At 55.0% G+C, this 17,472-nt stretch overlaps 1 protein-coding gene across 1 annotated transcript in view; it reads left to right on the forward strand.

Moving 5' to 3' along the window:
• Positions 1 to 17,472, forward strand: part of TAF4 (TATA-box binding protein associated factor 4) — a 54,831-nt gene that overhangs the window by 23,053 nt on the left and 14,306 nt on the right. Inside the window, 11 exon segments of the mRNA XM_081149248.1 lie at positions 5,534 to 5,700; positions 6,913 to 7,032; positions 8,928 to 9,047; positions 9,655 to 9,777; positions 10,265 to 10,354; positions 10,863 to 11,108; positions 13,133 to 13,280; positions 13,610 to 13,724; positions 15,917 to 16,086; positions 16,344 to 16,474; positions 17,173 to 17,298. Coding sequence (XP_081005374.1) covers positions 5,534 to 5,700; positions 6,913 to 7,032; positions 8,928 to 9,047; positions 9,655 to 9,777; positions 10,265 to 10,354; positions 10,863 to 11,108; positions 13,133 to 13,280; positions 13,610 to 13,724; positions 15,917 to 16,086; positions 16,344 to 16,474; positions 17,173 to 17,298 — 1,556 coding nt within the window.

Genomic DNA, 17,472 nt, shown 5'->3' on the forward strand with positions numbered 1-17,472 from the left:
ACATATCAGGTCTTATAGCAGTTTTGTGGATTTCTTAGGATTTTCTAAAAAGACAAACATAGTGCCTGCAACTTCACCCTTTCTGGTCTGCACCCTTTAATTTCTTGTTCCTGTTCCTGCCTCCTAGCACCGGTTGGAACCCCTGGGGGACGAAAAACAGAAGCAATGTGCCTCGTTCCCATGTCGGACGTTTATCCTGGGTTTTCAGAGGTGCCCTTTGTTAGGTTGAGGACTTCCTTTCTCTTGCTAGTTGGTGAGGATTTTTGTCACGCGTGACGTCTGATCTTGTTGGATGCCGTTTTTCCTGTATTGATGCTCATGTGGTTTTTCTCTTTTAGTCTAACATGGTGAGTTTTCAGAAATTACACTCTAGACCTGTTCATCTGCACTGTCGGCCTGTGTGGAAATATGTGATGTCAGCAGAGACCCTTCTCCCGCCCTCATTCTCCAGTGGGTGCGTGTTCTTGTGCGCACCTTAGTGAAGTTCTTTTGTTTATGTTTTTATTTTTTTAATCCTCATCGAGGATTTTTTTTCCATTGCTTTTCAGAGAGAGTGGAAGAGAGGGAGGGAGAGAGAGAGAAACATCGATGTGAGAGAGACACATCATTTGGTTGCCTCCTGTACAAGCCCTGACCAGGGCCAGGGATCAAGCCTGCAACTGAGGTACATGCCCTTGGCCAGAATCAAACCCGGGAACCCCTCACTTTGCAGGCTGACGCTCTAACCACTGAGCAAGACTGGCCAGGGACTTAGTGAGATTCTTAAACACAGCACCTGAGGACCTCTAGGGAACCTGCTGCTTTAAACTACAATGGCCCCTGGCCACCTATGGTTATTGCACTTGCACGTGCAATGAGAACAGAACCCTCGTTGCTGTCTGCTGCTTTCACCCTGAGTGTGCTCCACTGAGTGGGGGGGGGGGGTAGGCCCTGGCCTAAGGGTCCTGGGTCCACCTCAGAACCGCAGCTGCAGGAGTGGCAGTACCAAGCCCTGCACTGTGGGGAGGGGTCTGCATTGATGTCATGAGGCAGTGACAGTGACACATGGATAGCTCAGTCACCACCTGCTTGACTTCAGGAGTTGCAGGATGTCATGGTTTCTGCCTGAGCAGACTGGTCACAAACCCTGGCAGGGCCACTGAAGTAGAGGGTGATGGGCCCTGCAGCCACTGGGGGCCGGGGGAAGGGCTGGGAGCACTTCCTGATCTCACTTCTCTTCTGTGTCAGTAGGTGATGTATACCCACCACTGTGTGCCCACTATGTGATGAGTTGTCATGAGCATGTTAAAGATGAAGTTAGTGGGTTTTTAGTAAACCGATGCAGAAACGTATTTGCCAAGTATGGTGTATCCCGCTCTGAAGGCACAGAGCTGAGGAAGACAGTCCAGTGGGACTTTGTGGTCTGAAGGTGGCTGTCCTCCTGGGCTCTTGGCTCTGTCCAGGCTTCTCCTCCTGTCCCTCCAGGGACGTCCTCCAAGAGCCTACTTGGGCAGTTACGACTCCATGGGGCGGCCTCAGAGTGAATTCTCGTATTCCAGACAGCGCCTGCTCTGTCCCTTTCCTGGCAGCTTCGGTGTCAGCGTCAGGGTTTGGGGACAGCTTCCTTCAGCACCTGTTTAACTGTGGTGGCTTTGCCTCTTGTACCATTTTCTCTAGATTCTCTGTCCTCTAATAGGTGACAGCCTAGGGTCCCTCACAGGGGTGAGGGTGAGCACAGGGGTCTGGTCTGTGCCCCATGTCATCACCCCTGGGCCATTTTCCTGGGCGATGTGTCCTCCCAGGGCCGGGGAGCCCCTGAACCGTGTGTGAGAACAGCGTGTGTGAGGGCTTGTGATGGGTAAGTGTCCCCAGCAGGATTCTTCCAGGTGGAGGTCCCTAGGCAAGTCCAAAAATGCTTGGTCAATGTGTAGTGCAGCTGGGGTGACCTACATTTTTGTTCTGGATTCAGTAAAAAAAGTTGACATGAGAAGGATCAGAAGAACTGTAACTGGGTGAGAACACTTGACTTTACCTTGAACTCTGGTGTGTCAGGGAGGGGCGGGTTTGTTCAGTCCTTAAGACCTGGTGGTTGTGCTTGGGCAGAGATGGGAGACGTGGTCTCCCTGAGTGGCCTTGTGGCCTCGGGCTGCTCGCTGCCCTGCTCTCGTCACTTTCCACCCTGGTGGGGCGCCCTGGGCTCCCAAACAGGTGGTTGTCAGGGCCCCATTGTACCAGTGAGCACGTGCCGCTTGGTTGCAGTCCACAGCGTGGCTATTCTGACTGTTGGTGGAGGTGTGATGCTGTGCTGTGTGACTTTAAAACCCGAGCTTTCCTGATAGGAAAGGACAGAAACCAGCCTGAGTTTCCATCAAGAAGGACATAAATACATTTTGGATGAAATGCAGACACTGAAATTGTTTTTGAAGAATGTTGAATGACATGGAATTGCTTGATATAAGAAATGAAAAGAAGAAAATACAAAACAACGTCAACAAAATGACCTCAGTTTTCTTCCCAGTTATCAAAGCACACGTTGTACACGTGCACGTCGGGCAGCCCCTGTAGCCACAGGACTTGGGATTTCGGGGAGGTTCCGTTTCCTCATTTCTTGTTTCCTATCATGAACAGAATGAAACCCTAAGTTGTCTTCTGTCTGCTTGATCAGGGTACATCATGGTTACTCTTTGTGCAGATGGGCCAGCTGTGGTTTCTGGTGGCCTGAGTGCAGAGGAGGGAGATGAGGAAGGCGGCTGTGGACTGAGGGCCTCTGGTGCTGGGGTACGGGGAGGGTGGCCTGGGCCAAGGTGGGGTTTGATCAGGAGACAGCCCCAGGACATGTTCCGCCATCCTTGTTATTAACTGCCTATTGGCCTGGGATTGACCACATTGGTGGGAAGGTTGAAATGGAAGTTGTTTACTGTGTCAGATGTGCCTTCTCCTTCCCGGTTTAAAGGCTGGAAGAATGTGGCCCATGGCATACAGCCTCCTGTTGAAGCAAAGCAGCCAGAGTGTGTGTGTGGAGTGGGAGGCACTGGGGTGTGCCAGCCGCTGCCCTGGGCGCTCTGGGAGAAATCACTCCCTGCTGGCCTTGGTGGACCCATCCGGAAGGTGGGAGTGGGTTATACCTGCAGGGTTCCTTCCCTGATGGGAATCAGGACGGATGGGTATCCCCAGGCCGGGGTGCCTGTGAACTCAGGATATTATTTCTTCACAACATTTTATCTAACATTCTTCAGTTACATTTTGAGACAAAGTTGTATTTGCCTTTGCATGAATGTATACTGTACGTTGTGTGTGTCTGTTTGAAATGAGTTGTTATAACCAGTTCACAAGATCCAGAGCTGTGATAATGTCATTAAAACATGCATTGATGCAGCTTCACGTGTGCCTGACTTTCCTTGTGATTGATAACATTGTAACCAGGGAAGTCAGAGGAAAGCACACCCCAGTACAGCTCACGCCTGCCAAGTGTGCAAACAAACTTCCCTTCCTCTGAGGAGCCCCTTGCATTTGTGGTCAGGTTAGAGCAATCATTTCTACAGTCACCCACGTTGCCTGGATGTCCAGTGGCATTTGTAATTTCTCCCGCCCACTTACATATCCACTTGCAGATACTTTTTGGGAAAAAAAAAAGTTTTTTATTGATTTTAGGGAGAGGGAGAGAGAAACATTGCTGTGAGAGAGACGTCAATTGGCTGCTTCCCCCATGGACCCCGACTGGGGATTGAACCCACAACCTGGGCATGTGCCCTGACTAGGAATCAAACTGGTGACCTCTTGATGGACAGGATGAGCTCAACCACTGAGCCACACCCGCCAGGCTTGCAGATACTTTTAGTGCCTAAGGGGCTGAGTTCTCTGCTGAGAGTCACATCACTCTGGCAGGACCTGTGATTCCTTCCCTGACTTTTGTTCTAACCACAGGCAAGTTGCCATTGGCATCTGTTTTCTTAGACTTTTACTTCAGTAGCATTTTAACCACACTGTAATTTTATGAATATTTGTTATTCAAGTATTTCTTTAACTTTTTGTGGATATAACTTTTTGATCAACAAAGCATCTGGTAATTAGAGTGTATGCACTGACTGCCGTGTTAACAGGGGTGACAGTGGGTGTTAAGCCATAGGCACTGCTATGCTTCATTTGGTCCTTGCCCCGCCAGTGGTGATTTTTGGCGTCCAGAATTCTGAAGAGGAGTAAGGGTCCTGCGTGGATGGGCGAGTGAGTGTGATGAGTGAGTGGTGGGTTTGGGAGGATGGCATCGAGGGGGTTCACCAAGATTTCTTTGCTGTGGTCTCCAGCGCAGCGTGGACCTGCATGGTGGCTGGGCAGTCTCCAAAGCCCTACACCTAGCTCTGGTGGCAGCACGGCTGTCGCCCTGGTTTGGGGGATTGCAGCAGCCTGATTTTTGGTTTTGTTCTGTTTTTGCAATTTCAGCATGGTTTGTTTAAAAAGGGATGTTAATGGGCATAAAGGTGGTTCCTCTGGATCAAGAATTGTAGGTGTGAGCCTGGGGAGAGCCTGTTGTTTCTTGGTGTCGTAATGGGTGTTGAAGGAGCCAGAGCCCAGCAGCTTCAGACGCTCTTCTGACTTCTGTTGGACTCAGGAGGGTGTGGCGCCCACAGGATGTCCCCTGCCAGGCTTTTCCTCTCCTGAGAGCACCATTTTCATCTCTGCCCAAGGGGAGGACGGGGCTTGGCTAGCTGTTGAGGCATTGGCAGAGGAAGAGTGTAGGTCGCCGTCAAAGCTCCATCCCTGACTCTCGTGGAATTAAATGTGAAGTTAGACACTCAGGTTATTGTCTAATGTCGTCTGTGCTATAATTGCTGCTGGGTTTTGAAGCTAAAATTGATGCCAAACCTGCATGATTGTATTTGCTTTCCCAAGACGGAGCTCAAGCACATGGAGTGTGAGTGGTTCTCCCTGTCTGTGTTGTGGGGCCCCCTCTAGGTCAGCCGTGGGCACTGTGCCACCCACACCCAGAGGGGAATGGTGCCTGGGTGCCATGGGGTCCAGGTGGTAGAGGTAGTGTTTGTTTGGGGCTTCACAGGACAGCAGGCTGGGAAGCTCCCAGGTCCCAGCTGCCTTGGTCACAGGTGGGGTGGAGGCAGAGCCGAGGGACCTGCCCCATGCAGTGCTGGGTCTGAGGCTCCAGCCAGGACCTCCGGACCTCTCCCTGGCACCTTCCACCCATGAGCACTTGGCAGCTTGTATCAGGGAGAATGTGTGCCTGTGGGGCTCTGCCAGGCCCTTGAGGTCCCTGCACCCGCCGCCTCTGGAGTAGGTGCACGCTGAGGTCATTGTGGGGTGGCTGTGGGGTGACAGTGTGGCTGGCAGAGCTGTGTTGCCTGGCTCACCACAGCAGGAAGGCTCGATTGCTCCTTGAGTCCATGAAGCTGCCCTGTGTGTGTCCTTGTCCTGCGCACCATCTCGGCAGGCATGTCAGTCAGTGACTCCAAGGTCACCACTGGTCCCGTTTCTCCTCAGAGCCGCCAGGCTTCCCCATAGAACCACTGCTTCCCGGGCTCTGACGCCAGGTGTCCTTTGTCCCCAGGTATGGTCCTCGTGCGCAGCGAGAACGGGCAGTTGTTAATGATCCCTCAGCAGGCCTTGGCCCAGATGCAGGCCCAGGCCCACGCCCAGGCCCAGCCTCAGACCACCATGGCGCCCCGCCCTGCAACCCCCACAAGTGCCCCACCTGTCCAGATCTCCACCGTCCAGGTGAGTCATGTGTGCACCCTGCGCCTGCTGAGGGCCGTCTGGCAGGTGTCCTGCCTCGCCACCTGGTGGCTGACGCTGGCGTCCAGGACAGCCCTGCTCAGAGGAGCTGGCTCGGAGCTTCTGAGCAGTGACACTCGGCCCCAGCCCTGCCCTTCTCTCCGTCACCCCACTTTCCCATGCCTCAGTTTCCTCTTCTGCAGAGTAGATGGTGTACCAGTGCTTATGTTACAGAGCTGTTCTAAGGGCAGAGCTAAGACTTATGGGGCTAAGATTAGTGGGCAGAGGAACACTGAGTGAGTGTTAGCCATTCTTGTCAGGAAGACACAGAAGAACCTGACAAGACTGTGTTGAATAGGCCCTGCCTCCCCACTGGACACAGGTATTGGGGCTGTGGCGGGAGGCTAGGTTCCGATGCTGAAGACGTGCTGGCTTGCCCGTGTCCGAGTTCCTTGTCTGTGCCATGGTTTCCACGGGGCACGTGGCAGCACGGTCCCATTCCCCTGTCTGCTGCGTCTTCCTTCTGTTCTGAGCTAGTGGGCTGGGTAGTGACTGAAGTGGAGACCCCCTTCTCCGTGATGTCAGCCGCGTCCCCTGGGTAGGCGCGCTGCACTGCAGCGGGCGGCCGCGTGTGCTGGGAGACACCCAAGGGCCCCTTCGCTGAGTGTCTGGAACAGCTCAGTGTCCCAGTCTGTTCTGTTTAGTGTGAGGCAGACGTACGGTACCCGTGGTCTCACTTTAGGCTGTTGGTTGTGCGTGTCACTGCCTGACCGTCAGCATTTGCTGTCTGTCTCCTTTCAAAGCAGCTTCATCGTCACCTTGCTCAGGACTCAGGCTGTCTTCCCATCGGGGCGAGGTGTGACTGGTCTTAGACCCAGGGGACACGTGCTTCTTAGAGCCTTCATCACTTTTAGTGCTGTGGACAAGGTCGCAGCAGTCCTCATGGGACTGAGTTCCAGATGCATGCGTTCTTCAAGGACCATGCTTTCGTGATGAAGACGTCTAGGGCGTTCTCATGTAGTAGCAAAGGTGGCGAGCCTGCACGTTCACTCCGGGAACAGGCATTTAGAATTAGGGCGGCTTCATTGAGACTGTGAATGAACTTGTGGACGCACTTGACCGTCTGCTCTGTGTTCCGGGTTGGTTTGGGTGTACGGGGTGGTGGGCTAGTCTCATACTGTCGCTCCTTTTAGATGAGTCTTGCTTGTTTTCCAGGCACCTGGGACCCCCATTATTGCCCGGCAGGTGACCCCGACTACCATAATTAAGCAGGTGTCTCAGGCCCAGACGACGGTACAGCCAGCTGCTGCACTGCAGCGCTCGCCCGGAGTGCAGGTGAGGCCCGCGTTCTGCAGGGACCAGGCTTGAGCGTGGGTGTGGGACGCGAAGCAGAGCACTGGGGGAAGCCTGTTGAAGGCGGTTCTTCTCTGAGGGCAGCGTAGGCTGGGACAGGGCTCCTCTTTAAAGCGGCACAGACTTGAGCACCAGCAGCGCGTTTAAAACTGCCCACTCTGCCAGAGCATAATGGAAGGTCACCTTATCGATGTTTGATTGTGAGACATTTCTGGAGCAGGGAAAGCCTAGTGCGAGAGTCTTTGTGCACCTGTTGACCCGCGAATGCACTGGTGGTGGCGGTGCTGTCGTTGACCATGTCCCAGGTCCTACTGTGTGTCATTGTCACAATGTCAGGCTGTGATGCTCAAGACAGCTCAGCCTCTGGTGTCCCGGCCAGGCTCGCCCCTCCCATCAGAGCGGAGGAGACCCAGTGGTCAGGGCCACTGGGTGGGAGCAGCCAGAGCAGATAGCTCAAGCTGAGGGGTGAGGCGTTGGTGAGCGCGCACAGTGAGGGCAGGTTCTGCAGTGAGCTGAGGGGGTAGAGGGTCCTGAGCAACCCAGTGCTGGCTCTTCCCCCAGTGGATCTCGTCTTCCCTTAGCTGTGGTGTCTATAGTGGGGGACAATGTTTAAACATGGAAGGGCTGCCCAGGCATTGGGAAGTTTCCAGGATGCAGGCTTCAGCCTCGAGTTTGGTCTGGTTGGCACATTGGGATTCTAGCTGTAGTGAATGGGTTTCCAGAATGCAGCCAGGCATAGTCAGCTTGACACCTGCTTCCCTGCAGTCTCGGTGTCTCTCGTGAATGGGAGTTGGTGGGGCCAGCAGGAGCAAATGTGGGGACAGGCCCCAGAGTGAAGGAAGGAAACCCCAAGGATGAGAGTGCCCCCTGCTGCCCAGAGACGGTGGCATGGTTTGCTCCTGGTCTCCCTGAGGTTTGAGTTAGATTGTTTGCTGGTGAAAAGTGATGATTGGTGCTTCATGTTACAAGTGAGAGAAGACGGACTGTAAAGAAAAGCCCGTCACCACTCACAGCTCCTGGGCCTCCCCAGAAGCCAGTGTCCGCAGCGTGGAGCCACTGGGACACCCGAGAGCCTGGATGGGTTCCAGTTGGGGGGGCATGTCAGCACCCCTAGTGGGCCACCGGGCCACCACCTGAGGCACTGCCTTTGCTTTCAGGAGTTGTAAGAAGGGAACATTACAAAAATTGGAGAGAAAATGTTGAAGGCCAGATTATAATTTGGAAGACTAGTTAAGAAAACCGGTTAATGTTGGCGTCATGACTCTGCTGCAGAGCCATGGTCAGGAGCCTGACTATGGTGGCGGGGGAGCTGCCTGGCAGTGTGTCTGGCCATTCATTTGTTTAGCAGGTGGCCCTCCTCACTGACTCTCACCCACTTCTCCTGTTGCTCCCCAAACCCTGTTCGTGATACTTCCTGATGAGACTCACTCCTGCAGAGCAAGGAAAAGGCTGGGTGGCAGAAGGGGTGTGGGACCCCAGCCTATTCCCTCATGGAGCTGCTCTGTGGGAGGGCTGACTTGTCACTAGGCTCTGTATAGACCAGGCGAGGGCGTTTCCCGTTGGAGTTTGTCTGGGTTTTGTACTTTCTGAGGATGGGAAAGTCACCATGTGACTTTCAGGGTTGACTCCTGAGAACCAGGTTCTTTCCAGCGATTGGCTTTGTTTCTGTCAGTTTTTGCTGTAAGTGGAACATCCTGCTTCTTGGGCATGGAGGACTGTAGTGCTTGGGCTGGCCTGTCACCTTGTCTGCAAGCCCCCAGGGTGCGTGTCCCCCAGCATGCACAACCAGCGGGGCCCCAGCCCTGCAGGGACCTCTCTTCTCGGACATCAGGCTGCCTCTCGCAGCCTTTATTTACCTTGTCTTTGGGTTCTTGCAGCCTCAGCTTGTTCTGGGTGGCACTGCCCAGACAGCTTCACTCGGGACAGCGACGGCTGTTCAGACTGGGGCACCTCAGCGGACCGTCCAGGGGGCCACCACCACCTCCACTGCTGCCACGGTGAGTGCCGCCTCGGGAGCCCCTCCGCCGGGACAGCATGGGCAGAGTGCTCCCCAGGGTGACAGAGGCCTGGGCAGTGGCACCTGAGGCAGTCACACTGGACTATGTGGAGTTGCTTCTACGGAACAGCACTTGTCCATTCTGTGTGCACTTTAGCAGTTCCTGCCTGTACACAAGCCTTCAAATGGGACCACACCTCATTTGTGACGTTTCCCTGTTCTTTGCTAAGCAGTTTCCTCAGCTGCAATGGCTGTGGCACCAGGAACTTTAATTCCTGTTGCTGTGTGTTTGGGTAGATGTCAGTTTTCCTTACGATAAATAGCACTGTGGTGATCATCTTATGGAGCCATCCTTTTACCCCTATGGTTTTTACCTGATTACATTCCTGGGAGGAAATTGCCAGCTGAGCTGGGGCCTCTAGATGGAGTGGTCAGGTATCCTTGGGCACATGCCGGGTTCACGCCCTGTCAGCAGGCCAGGAGAGCACTGCACGTTCTTGAGAGATGAGAGCAGACGGCCATTTTTCACTTTCGTGTCATAGTCAAATCAGAGTGATGACGAAAGTCTGCCTTTGAGCCTTTCTCACTGGTGTCTTTACTCGATGCAGGAAACAATGGAAAACGTGAAGAAGTGTAAGAACTTCCTGTCTACGTTGATAAAACTGGCCTCATCTGGGAAGCAGTCCACGGAGACGGCGGCGAACGTGAAGGAGCTGGTGCAGCACCTGCTGGTGAGAGCTTCACCTCCAGCCCTGTCCTGTGTGGGACACGGCGCCTGTCCCAGGCATGCCAGGAGACCAGGATCCCTGGGCAGGGATGTTCTGCAGAGCCCTCCCCCCAGGGCTTCCTCCCCAAGGCTCGGGGTCTTGGCACAGGTGTCGTCCCTGAGGAAAGGTGTCCCTGAGTCCCCTGCACCTGTGCAGGGAGCTCTGACTGTGACAGTGAGGTTCCCTCAGGCTGATCTGGCTCTGGCAGGATGCCTGACACATGGTCAGGGCCAGGCAGTGTTGAGTTACAGCTGGGTGAGGGAGACCAGGGGTGGGCTAGTCAGCCTCCAGCCCGGTGCACACATGGGAGCCCATGTCAGCCTAGTGTGGCACGCTGACTCTCCTGTCGTCCCGTCCGGCCCAGACCTGGCAGAGCGACCAGAGTACCTGCATCGAGAGGTGTGTGTGAACTTCCAGTCCTGCAGGAATTCACGTGAATTTTATTTTTAAGGACGGAAAAATCGAAGCGGAAGATTTCACCAGCCGGCTGTACCGAGAACTTAATTCTTCACCTCAACCTTACCTTGTGCCTTTCCTGAAGGTAACTGTGAAGCCCTTGTCACCTCTGTGCTGTCCTTAGGGAGGAGTAGGCTGCACAGCTGGCACTGCGCACGGAAAGCTGAAAGTCCCTGTGCAGGGTGTGCAGGGTCCTCTGGAAGCCTTTCTGGGCCTCTGCGACTGCAGTTCCGCAGTGTTCTGGGGCATGCACTCCAAGCACAGGGCTGACCTGCGGGTAGTCCATGAGCCTGAGGGCTGATGGCACCCACCCCAGCGAGGACCCAGGGTTTCACAGCACTGGTTGTCCCTTAGATAATCTCTGGTGTCAAACATTCTTAGAGCATTTCAAAATGCTGCTCTGTCCTAGAACGAGCTTGCTCGGGTCCAGGTCAGCGGGTGCTGGAGGCTGCCACCCGCACCAGAGGAGTCTCCTTAGGCTCTGAAACCCACACTCTAGCTCGAGAAGTTTTTCTCAAAGTGGTGTGTTTCTGAGTTTGGGAGAGGGGACCTGAGCTGTGCTGTCTGCCAACCCTGTGTTTGTTTTCGCCCAGAGGAGCTTGCCCGCCTTGAGACAGCTGACCCCTGACTCAGCAGCCTTCATCCAGCAGAGCCAGCAGCAGCAGCCACCCGCCCCCCAGGCCACCACCGCACTCACAGCTGTGGTGCTGAGCAGCTCGGTCCAGCGCACGGCTGGGAAGACGGCAGCCACCGTGACCAGTGCCCTCCAGCCCCCTGTCATCAGCCTCACGCAGCCCACACAGGTTGGCGTTGGCAAACAGGGGCAGCCCACGCCGCTGGTATGCAGGCGACAGCCCCTTACCCCTGCCTGCCTTCCTGCTCCTCGGCTCAGGGAGCCTGCAGGACAGCCTTGGGTGTTAACTTCAGTGGTTAAACCAGTGGCCTGGGCCCTGCGATTCTGTGATTCATTCCTCAATAGCATGAAGTCAGCGTGTTGGCTTTCACCCACTGACCTTCCAGCACCTGTATTGTTGGGGGTGATCTTGGCTAAACAGGACTCAGTGTTTGTAGTGACTCTTTGCTGGATGTTTTGATTGGGAGCAACAGCCCAGATACAAAAAACTGTGTGCTGACGTTGAACGCGCAGACAGCTGCCTGAACCTTTGTTTCACGGTGTAGGCCCCGGCTCTGCAGCGAGTTCTGGCCATGGTGATTCTAGGAGCTGAAGCTGCAGGCTGCTGTCATTCATTCATTGACACTCTGCATCCTATTTTCTGAGCTCTGTAGCTGGAGAAAGGCTGACTTTGCTCCCATAGGCAGATTCGGAGTCTTTTAAAAAATTTTTCAAAGAGGTTTTGTTCCTCTAAAGCCAGTTACAGAAAAACACAAGCCAGGCTCTCTGGCATTTATGAGGCTTATGGAGTGTGTTTTATAATGGTACAACATTGTAACCGAGTGGGCGATGGAATCCACCCAGAGCTCTCTCACCTGCTCTTACCTGCTTGGTTGGAACCTGCATGGGTTTCGTCTGGATTAATGGTGAGGGAGCAGGCTGGCCTGGTAGCGGGGAAGTTGTGAACGGTCTCAGGGCCAGATGTGTCCATGTGACAGCTCCATGGTCCTGTTCAGTCCAAGGGGCAGATTTGCTCTGGCCTTTCCTTCCATGTGTCATAGGTACAGAGCTGCCCTGGTTAGCAACCTCTAGGGCTAGGTTCTCGAGGAGACCCTGGTGGGAATCCGTTTTTTTGTCGGAGGCTGACCTTGGGTGCGTGGTGTGTGAGTAACGTCATCAGTGTTTCTTGGTTTTAGTCTCTGTCTACCAGCTGGGTCCCTTTCATGCTCAGCTTCCCTGGGTTCTCTGCAGGGGGGGGTGGTGTGTGTGGGTGTGTGTGTGTGTGTGTGGGTGTGTGTGTGTGCGTGTGTGGGTGTGTGTGTAGTCTGTAGTGGGCAACCAGCCCCCAGTCTGGCCAGTTCCCTGCTTCCTTGAAGCCTGTGGATGTGAAAACTAGAAGCTTTCCCCCTGGTTTATGGCTGAACCTGACCTGAAGCACCTGGGGTGCCACTGTCTTTGCTTGTCCTGCACAGCGCGTTTTCACAGGTCTCACTGCAGAAACAGTTTGATCCCTGGGCACCGCCCATCCCCACTGTGCCTGCCCCTGAACACACCCACCAGGCTACCTTTGTAAAATTCAGAAACTGGATTGTGAAACGCCTGGCCCCAGAGGTTTGGGGCAAGGCCATGTATACCGTAGCTGTGTGGCTTTAGAAGGGGCCTTAGTGTCACTGAGCCCCAGCGGGGAGCACTCAGTACTGCCAGGTTTTGGAGTGCTGCTGTGTGTGGGGTGGCAGACCTAGGCTGGACATGGAGGAAGTGGGCTGGCTGGAAAGTAGATGGATAGATGGGGAGCAGAGACGGAGGGCGAGCTCTTGCTCGGTGGCAGGAGTCAAAGGCAGGCAGAGCCAAGCAGGCCCTGCATTAAGGGGAGCAGCAGGCACACAGTGGGGTGGGGCTCAGGCCATGGCTGGGGGACAGTAGGAGAGGCCCTTCTTTGAGGATCAAGTTCAGGGCAGGATGTAGGAATCTAACCTCCTCCCAGTGTAAATGCCACCTCGACTCAGAGAAAATGAGGAGGAACAAAAACTTGACCAGTAGCCCCAGGCAGCCATAACATCTGTGCTGACATGAGGGGAGAGATGGCCGTTCAAGCTGGGTCACAGGCAGCCTCCAGGTGGCAAATCTGCCCTGAAGTGCTGATGTGGGGCCTACAGTCTGACCCTGCTTGACCCAGGCCATGGCTGGGGGACAGCCGAGAATGGGGCGCTGGCCACTCTCAGTGCTCACAGGGCTGTTGTTCTGCCTCAGGTGATCCAGCAGCCGCCCAAGCCTGGAGCACTGATCCGGCCCCCACAGGTGACGCTGACACAGACGCCCATGGTGGCCCTCCGGCAGCCTCACAACCGCATCGTGCTGACCACGCCCCAGCAGATCCAGCTGAACCCGCTGCAGCCAGGTGAGGCCACGGCCCCAGGGCCACTCGCCGAGGGTCCTGTCTTCCAATTTTCATACCATTCTAGGACACACACAGCAAAATTAACCATTTTAGCTGTTTAAGCATTAACTGTCACCTAGTGTGGTCAGCCATCACCTGTCCATGTGGTGCAGGAAAGTAAAGGCTTCAGAGATGCCGCTCACATTTTTATCTGTGACGTAGGGTCAGAAATCTATTGCTTTTAAGAGCTTCATTGTAGTGGGTAGGGGTGTTCTCTTGGGGTCTTGGCCTCGCAAGGGCATGATGCACACACACCTGCATTTGGGGGTCCTGTGTCCCTTGTTTTGCAGTCCCTGTGGTGAAACCAGCTGTGTTACCTGGAACCAAAGCTCTTTCTGCTGTCTCGGCCCAAGCAGCTGCTGCACAGAAAAATAAACTTAAGGAGCCTGGGGGAGGCTCGTTTCGGTAAGGAATTCTACATGCAGTCACAGAGAAGCTGTTGTCCCTGTCTTGGCTAGCCTGTACTCTTGAGGGCATCACAGTCCTACTGTGGGGCCTCATGCCCTGTTCTCAGCCTTGGAGCCCTCAGAAGTGTGGACTGGAGCCTGGGACCTGCAGCTGTGAGCCTGGGCATGGTGGGTGTTGGTGTGTCAGGGCAGAAGGAAGGGCTATGGTGGTGACTGTCGTTACGATGAAGCCTTAGGAAGTGTCGCGGGTCAGGAGGCTTTTGTGGGACCTTCCCTTCCCAGACGCTGCTTCCCCATGGCCGTCAGGCAGTTGGAGTTGGGTCAGTGTCTGAGCAGGGTGAGGAGTTGTGTGCCTGGAGAGCCCAGCTTGAGGGCAGAGCTGGGGTGTAGGGAGGGGGCAGATGCTGGAGATGGGAGGTGGAGTCACTACAGATCAGAACTGTGAGTGGATGGAGGCTGTGGAAGCCTCAGCTTCTCCCTGTCAGAAGGGAAAGGAAGGAACTGCAGAACAGAATGAGCTGTGGACCCTGTGGTGTTGGCTTGGAATGAGACACTGTGACATCAGCTCGTGGTTCAGTTGTAGAAGTTGAAGTAGCTATAGGTGGAAATTCCTCCCTCCACCCACCCAAGGAACTGGGAGCAGTGATACCCTGGTGGCAGTGAGCATCCGGTGCTCACATCTTGTCATCTTACAACCATTTCCTGCAATGCCCAGGGTGCCTGGGAAAGGCTCATCCCTGGTCTGGGATCAGGAGAAGGCGAAGCAGGCATGGACCATCTCCTTAGGTCAGAGAGCAGTGTTTGGGGTGGACAGGCATGGTCAGAGTTCACAGAGGTCCCTGGAGTGGCCTTCCTCCTGCTGTCCACGTCTGTAGGAACAGACTACTCATGGCTGAGACAGGAACCATGAGCCTATAAAGTGAATAAACTGATGGCTTATGAGGAACGGGACACACAGTTTCAGAGCACACACGTGCACACGCACACGTGCACATGCACACACACCCAGGTCCTCAGACCAGCCACAAGGGGACAGAGTGCCCTCCCTGATGGTGGGGAAGCCGGGCAGGGACCAACAAAATTCAGTCCCTGAGGAGGCCAAAGATGCATTCCCACATCTTGTTATGAGGGGATGTCAGATGGAAAACAGGGACACACTGCAAAACAAGTGGCCTGTGATCTTCTAAGGGTGAAGGGCACGGGAGTCAGGGAAGGACTGCGAAACATTCCAGGCCTAAGGAGGTTGAAGAGACACGGAACAAAATGCAAGATGTGACTTTAAACAGGACCCTTTGCTGTGGACGATGTTCCTGGGCCAGTCCTTCAATCTGGGGCGGGTCTGAGCACGGCTGGTGGTACAGAGTGCGGTGGGGGCCTGCTTTCCCGGCACCCAGTTCTGTTGGGGGCGCCTTGTCCACAGGGACGCTGTGTGCGGGTATCGGGTTGGCAGCAGACCCTCAGTTGGTTCAGGAAGTTCTTCATACTGAGCTGCAGCTTTCCTGAGAGCCTGTGATTGTTGGTAAATAAATTAGTGCTCTGTGACTTTCAAAAAGGGCTCCACTTGGGGGAACTCCTTGAGCAGTGAGTCGAGTGTTGTTGGGTTTTGCTGTCTGAACTTGGCATTGACTGTTGGGGAGCGCTGTCACACGTCCGTCCATCCATCCGTGTGCAAAGACTCACGTCGACCTTGACCCCGAGAGGGTATTTCTTTAAAAGACCAAGGTCTGCCCTGGCCGGTTTGGTTCAGTGGCTAGAGCATTGGCCTGCGGACCCCTGGAGGGTCTCGGGTTTGATTTCAGCCAAGGGCACGTATCTCGGTTGCAGGCTCGATCCCCAGCCCTTGTTGGTCGGGAGCCAACCAGTTGATGTGTCTCTCACATCGGTCCTCTCTCTCCCTCTCCCTTCCACTCTCTCTGAAAAACAGTGGAAAAAATGCCCTCAGGTGAGGATTAAAAAGAAAAAGTGTAAAAAAGAGACCAGGGTTCCTGTCAGAGAGACCCCTAGGCTCTCTCGTTTAGGTGACAGCGCGAGGCAGCTGGCGGGACGCGTGCCTGGGAGACACTAGCTGTGCTTTCTGCGAGGGGTTTCCTGTCCCCTCTGCCCTGCTCGTGGCCTTTAAGTTGGGGCCGCCCGAGTGTGCCCCTGCGGCAGCCCCTGCCTGGCACAGTCACCTTTTCTTCTCATCTGAAGGGACGATGACGACATTAACGACGTGGCCTCAATGGCCGGAGTGAACCTGTCGGAAGAAAGTGCAAGGATCTTGGCCACCAACTCCGAGCTGGTGGGCACGCTCACGCGGTCCTGCAAAGATGAAACCTTCCTGCTGCCAGCGCCTCTGCAGAGAAGGATATTAGAAATAGGTACATTCCTGTCACACGGCTGTCCCGGGCTCCTCTTCCACATGCGGGTCTGGTGGGCGTTGTGACTGGAGTGCTCGGGGTCAAGCGGCCCTGTCAGCAGCTCCCCACCACGGGTTTTGCCGGTGCCACACCTTCCACGTGGGTGGTGTAACGGTTCCCCTTCTGTGGGCTGACTGGGCTGCCCAAGGCTGCGCAGGGCCGCAGAGTGCTGAGAAAGAAGTGCTTAAACTTAAGCTGGGACTGTGCCCGACCTCCAGGTAAGAAGCACGGCATAACGGAACTCCACCCTGACGTGGTGAGTTATGTGTCACACGCCACACAACAGAGGCTGCAGAACCTCGTGGAAAAAATATCAGAAACGGCTCAGCAGAAGAACTTCTCATATAAGGTAATGTGCTATTTCCTGGACCAGATGCCCTGCTGTCGTGGCGTGGGCAGGCAGCCCCTTGCCAGCTTGTTCTGGTTCCCTGCAGAGCTAGGTTTGGGGAAAGTCCCACTTTCTGGCCCCACAGTGCTCTTGGGTGGTCTGCCCCCAGGCTGGGGAGGGAGGAGTGCTTGGCTGGGACAGAGGTGAAGGTGACTGTCAGCTTGGGCATGATGGGGTCTTGCTCCCAGTTCCCTCTGGGGTTCCCAGCTCACCCTGCAGACCGGGGCCTCTGGCCTGCTCTAGTGACTTGGAACATCACCCCTTGGGCTTTGTGGAGGGTCACCTGGAGCAGAGGCCCAGCCTGCACGGCAGCAGCCGGAACACATTCTTTCTGTTCTCCAGTGTGAATGCTGTCCCGGGCACTGGAGCAGGACGGGCCCAGGCGACAGCGCCTGCAGGGCAGCAGTTAGAGTGAAAGCACAGAGCCATTTTGCTCTAAAAATGTTTATTTTCCTATAAATGATTGTTACTTAAACACACTGAAGTGTAAACATGCCTTTTTCCCTCATGTAGACGTGTGGAGCATGTCAGGTGCAGGGTCAGCGTGGACGTGGGGTCGGGCCCGCGGGCGGCACCGTGGGCACTAGACCCGGGGAGGGGCATGCAGACTGTCCAGCTGGATTCCCATTTGGTGACAAACATCGTTTTTACCTTTTTAGGATGACGACAGGTATGAGCAGGCAAGTGATGTCCGGGCTCAGCTCAAGTTTTTTGAACAGCTCGATCAGATTGAAAAGCAGAGGAAGGACGAGCAGGAAAGGGAGATCTTAATGCGCGCAGCCAAGGCAAGTGCTTGCAGTCCGCTTGGCTGAGTGTGCTGGGCACCACGGGTGCCCTTGTGGCTCCTGGGGGGCTGGAGCAGTGTTTGGGGTGTCAGCAGGAGTGGGACTGGGGTGTGAGGCCTCGGGAGCCACCGCACGTGGGGCAGGCCCTTCCTGGTGCCCTGTCTTGTGTCCCAC

This window comes from Miniopterus schreibersii, assembly GCF_964146895.1.
Source record: "Miniopterus schreibersii genome assembly, chromosome: 10".
Taxonomy (NCBI): domain Eukaryota; kingdom Metazoa; phylum Chordata; class Mammalia; order Chiroptera; family Miniopteridae; genus Miniopterus; species Miniopterus schreibersii.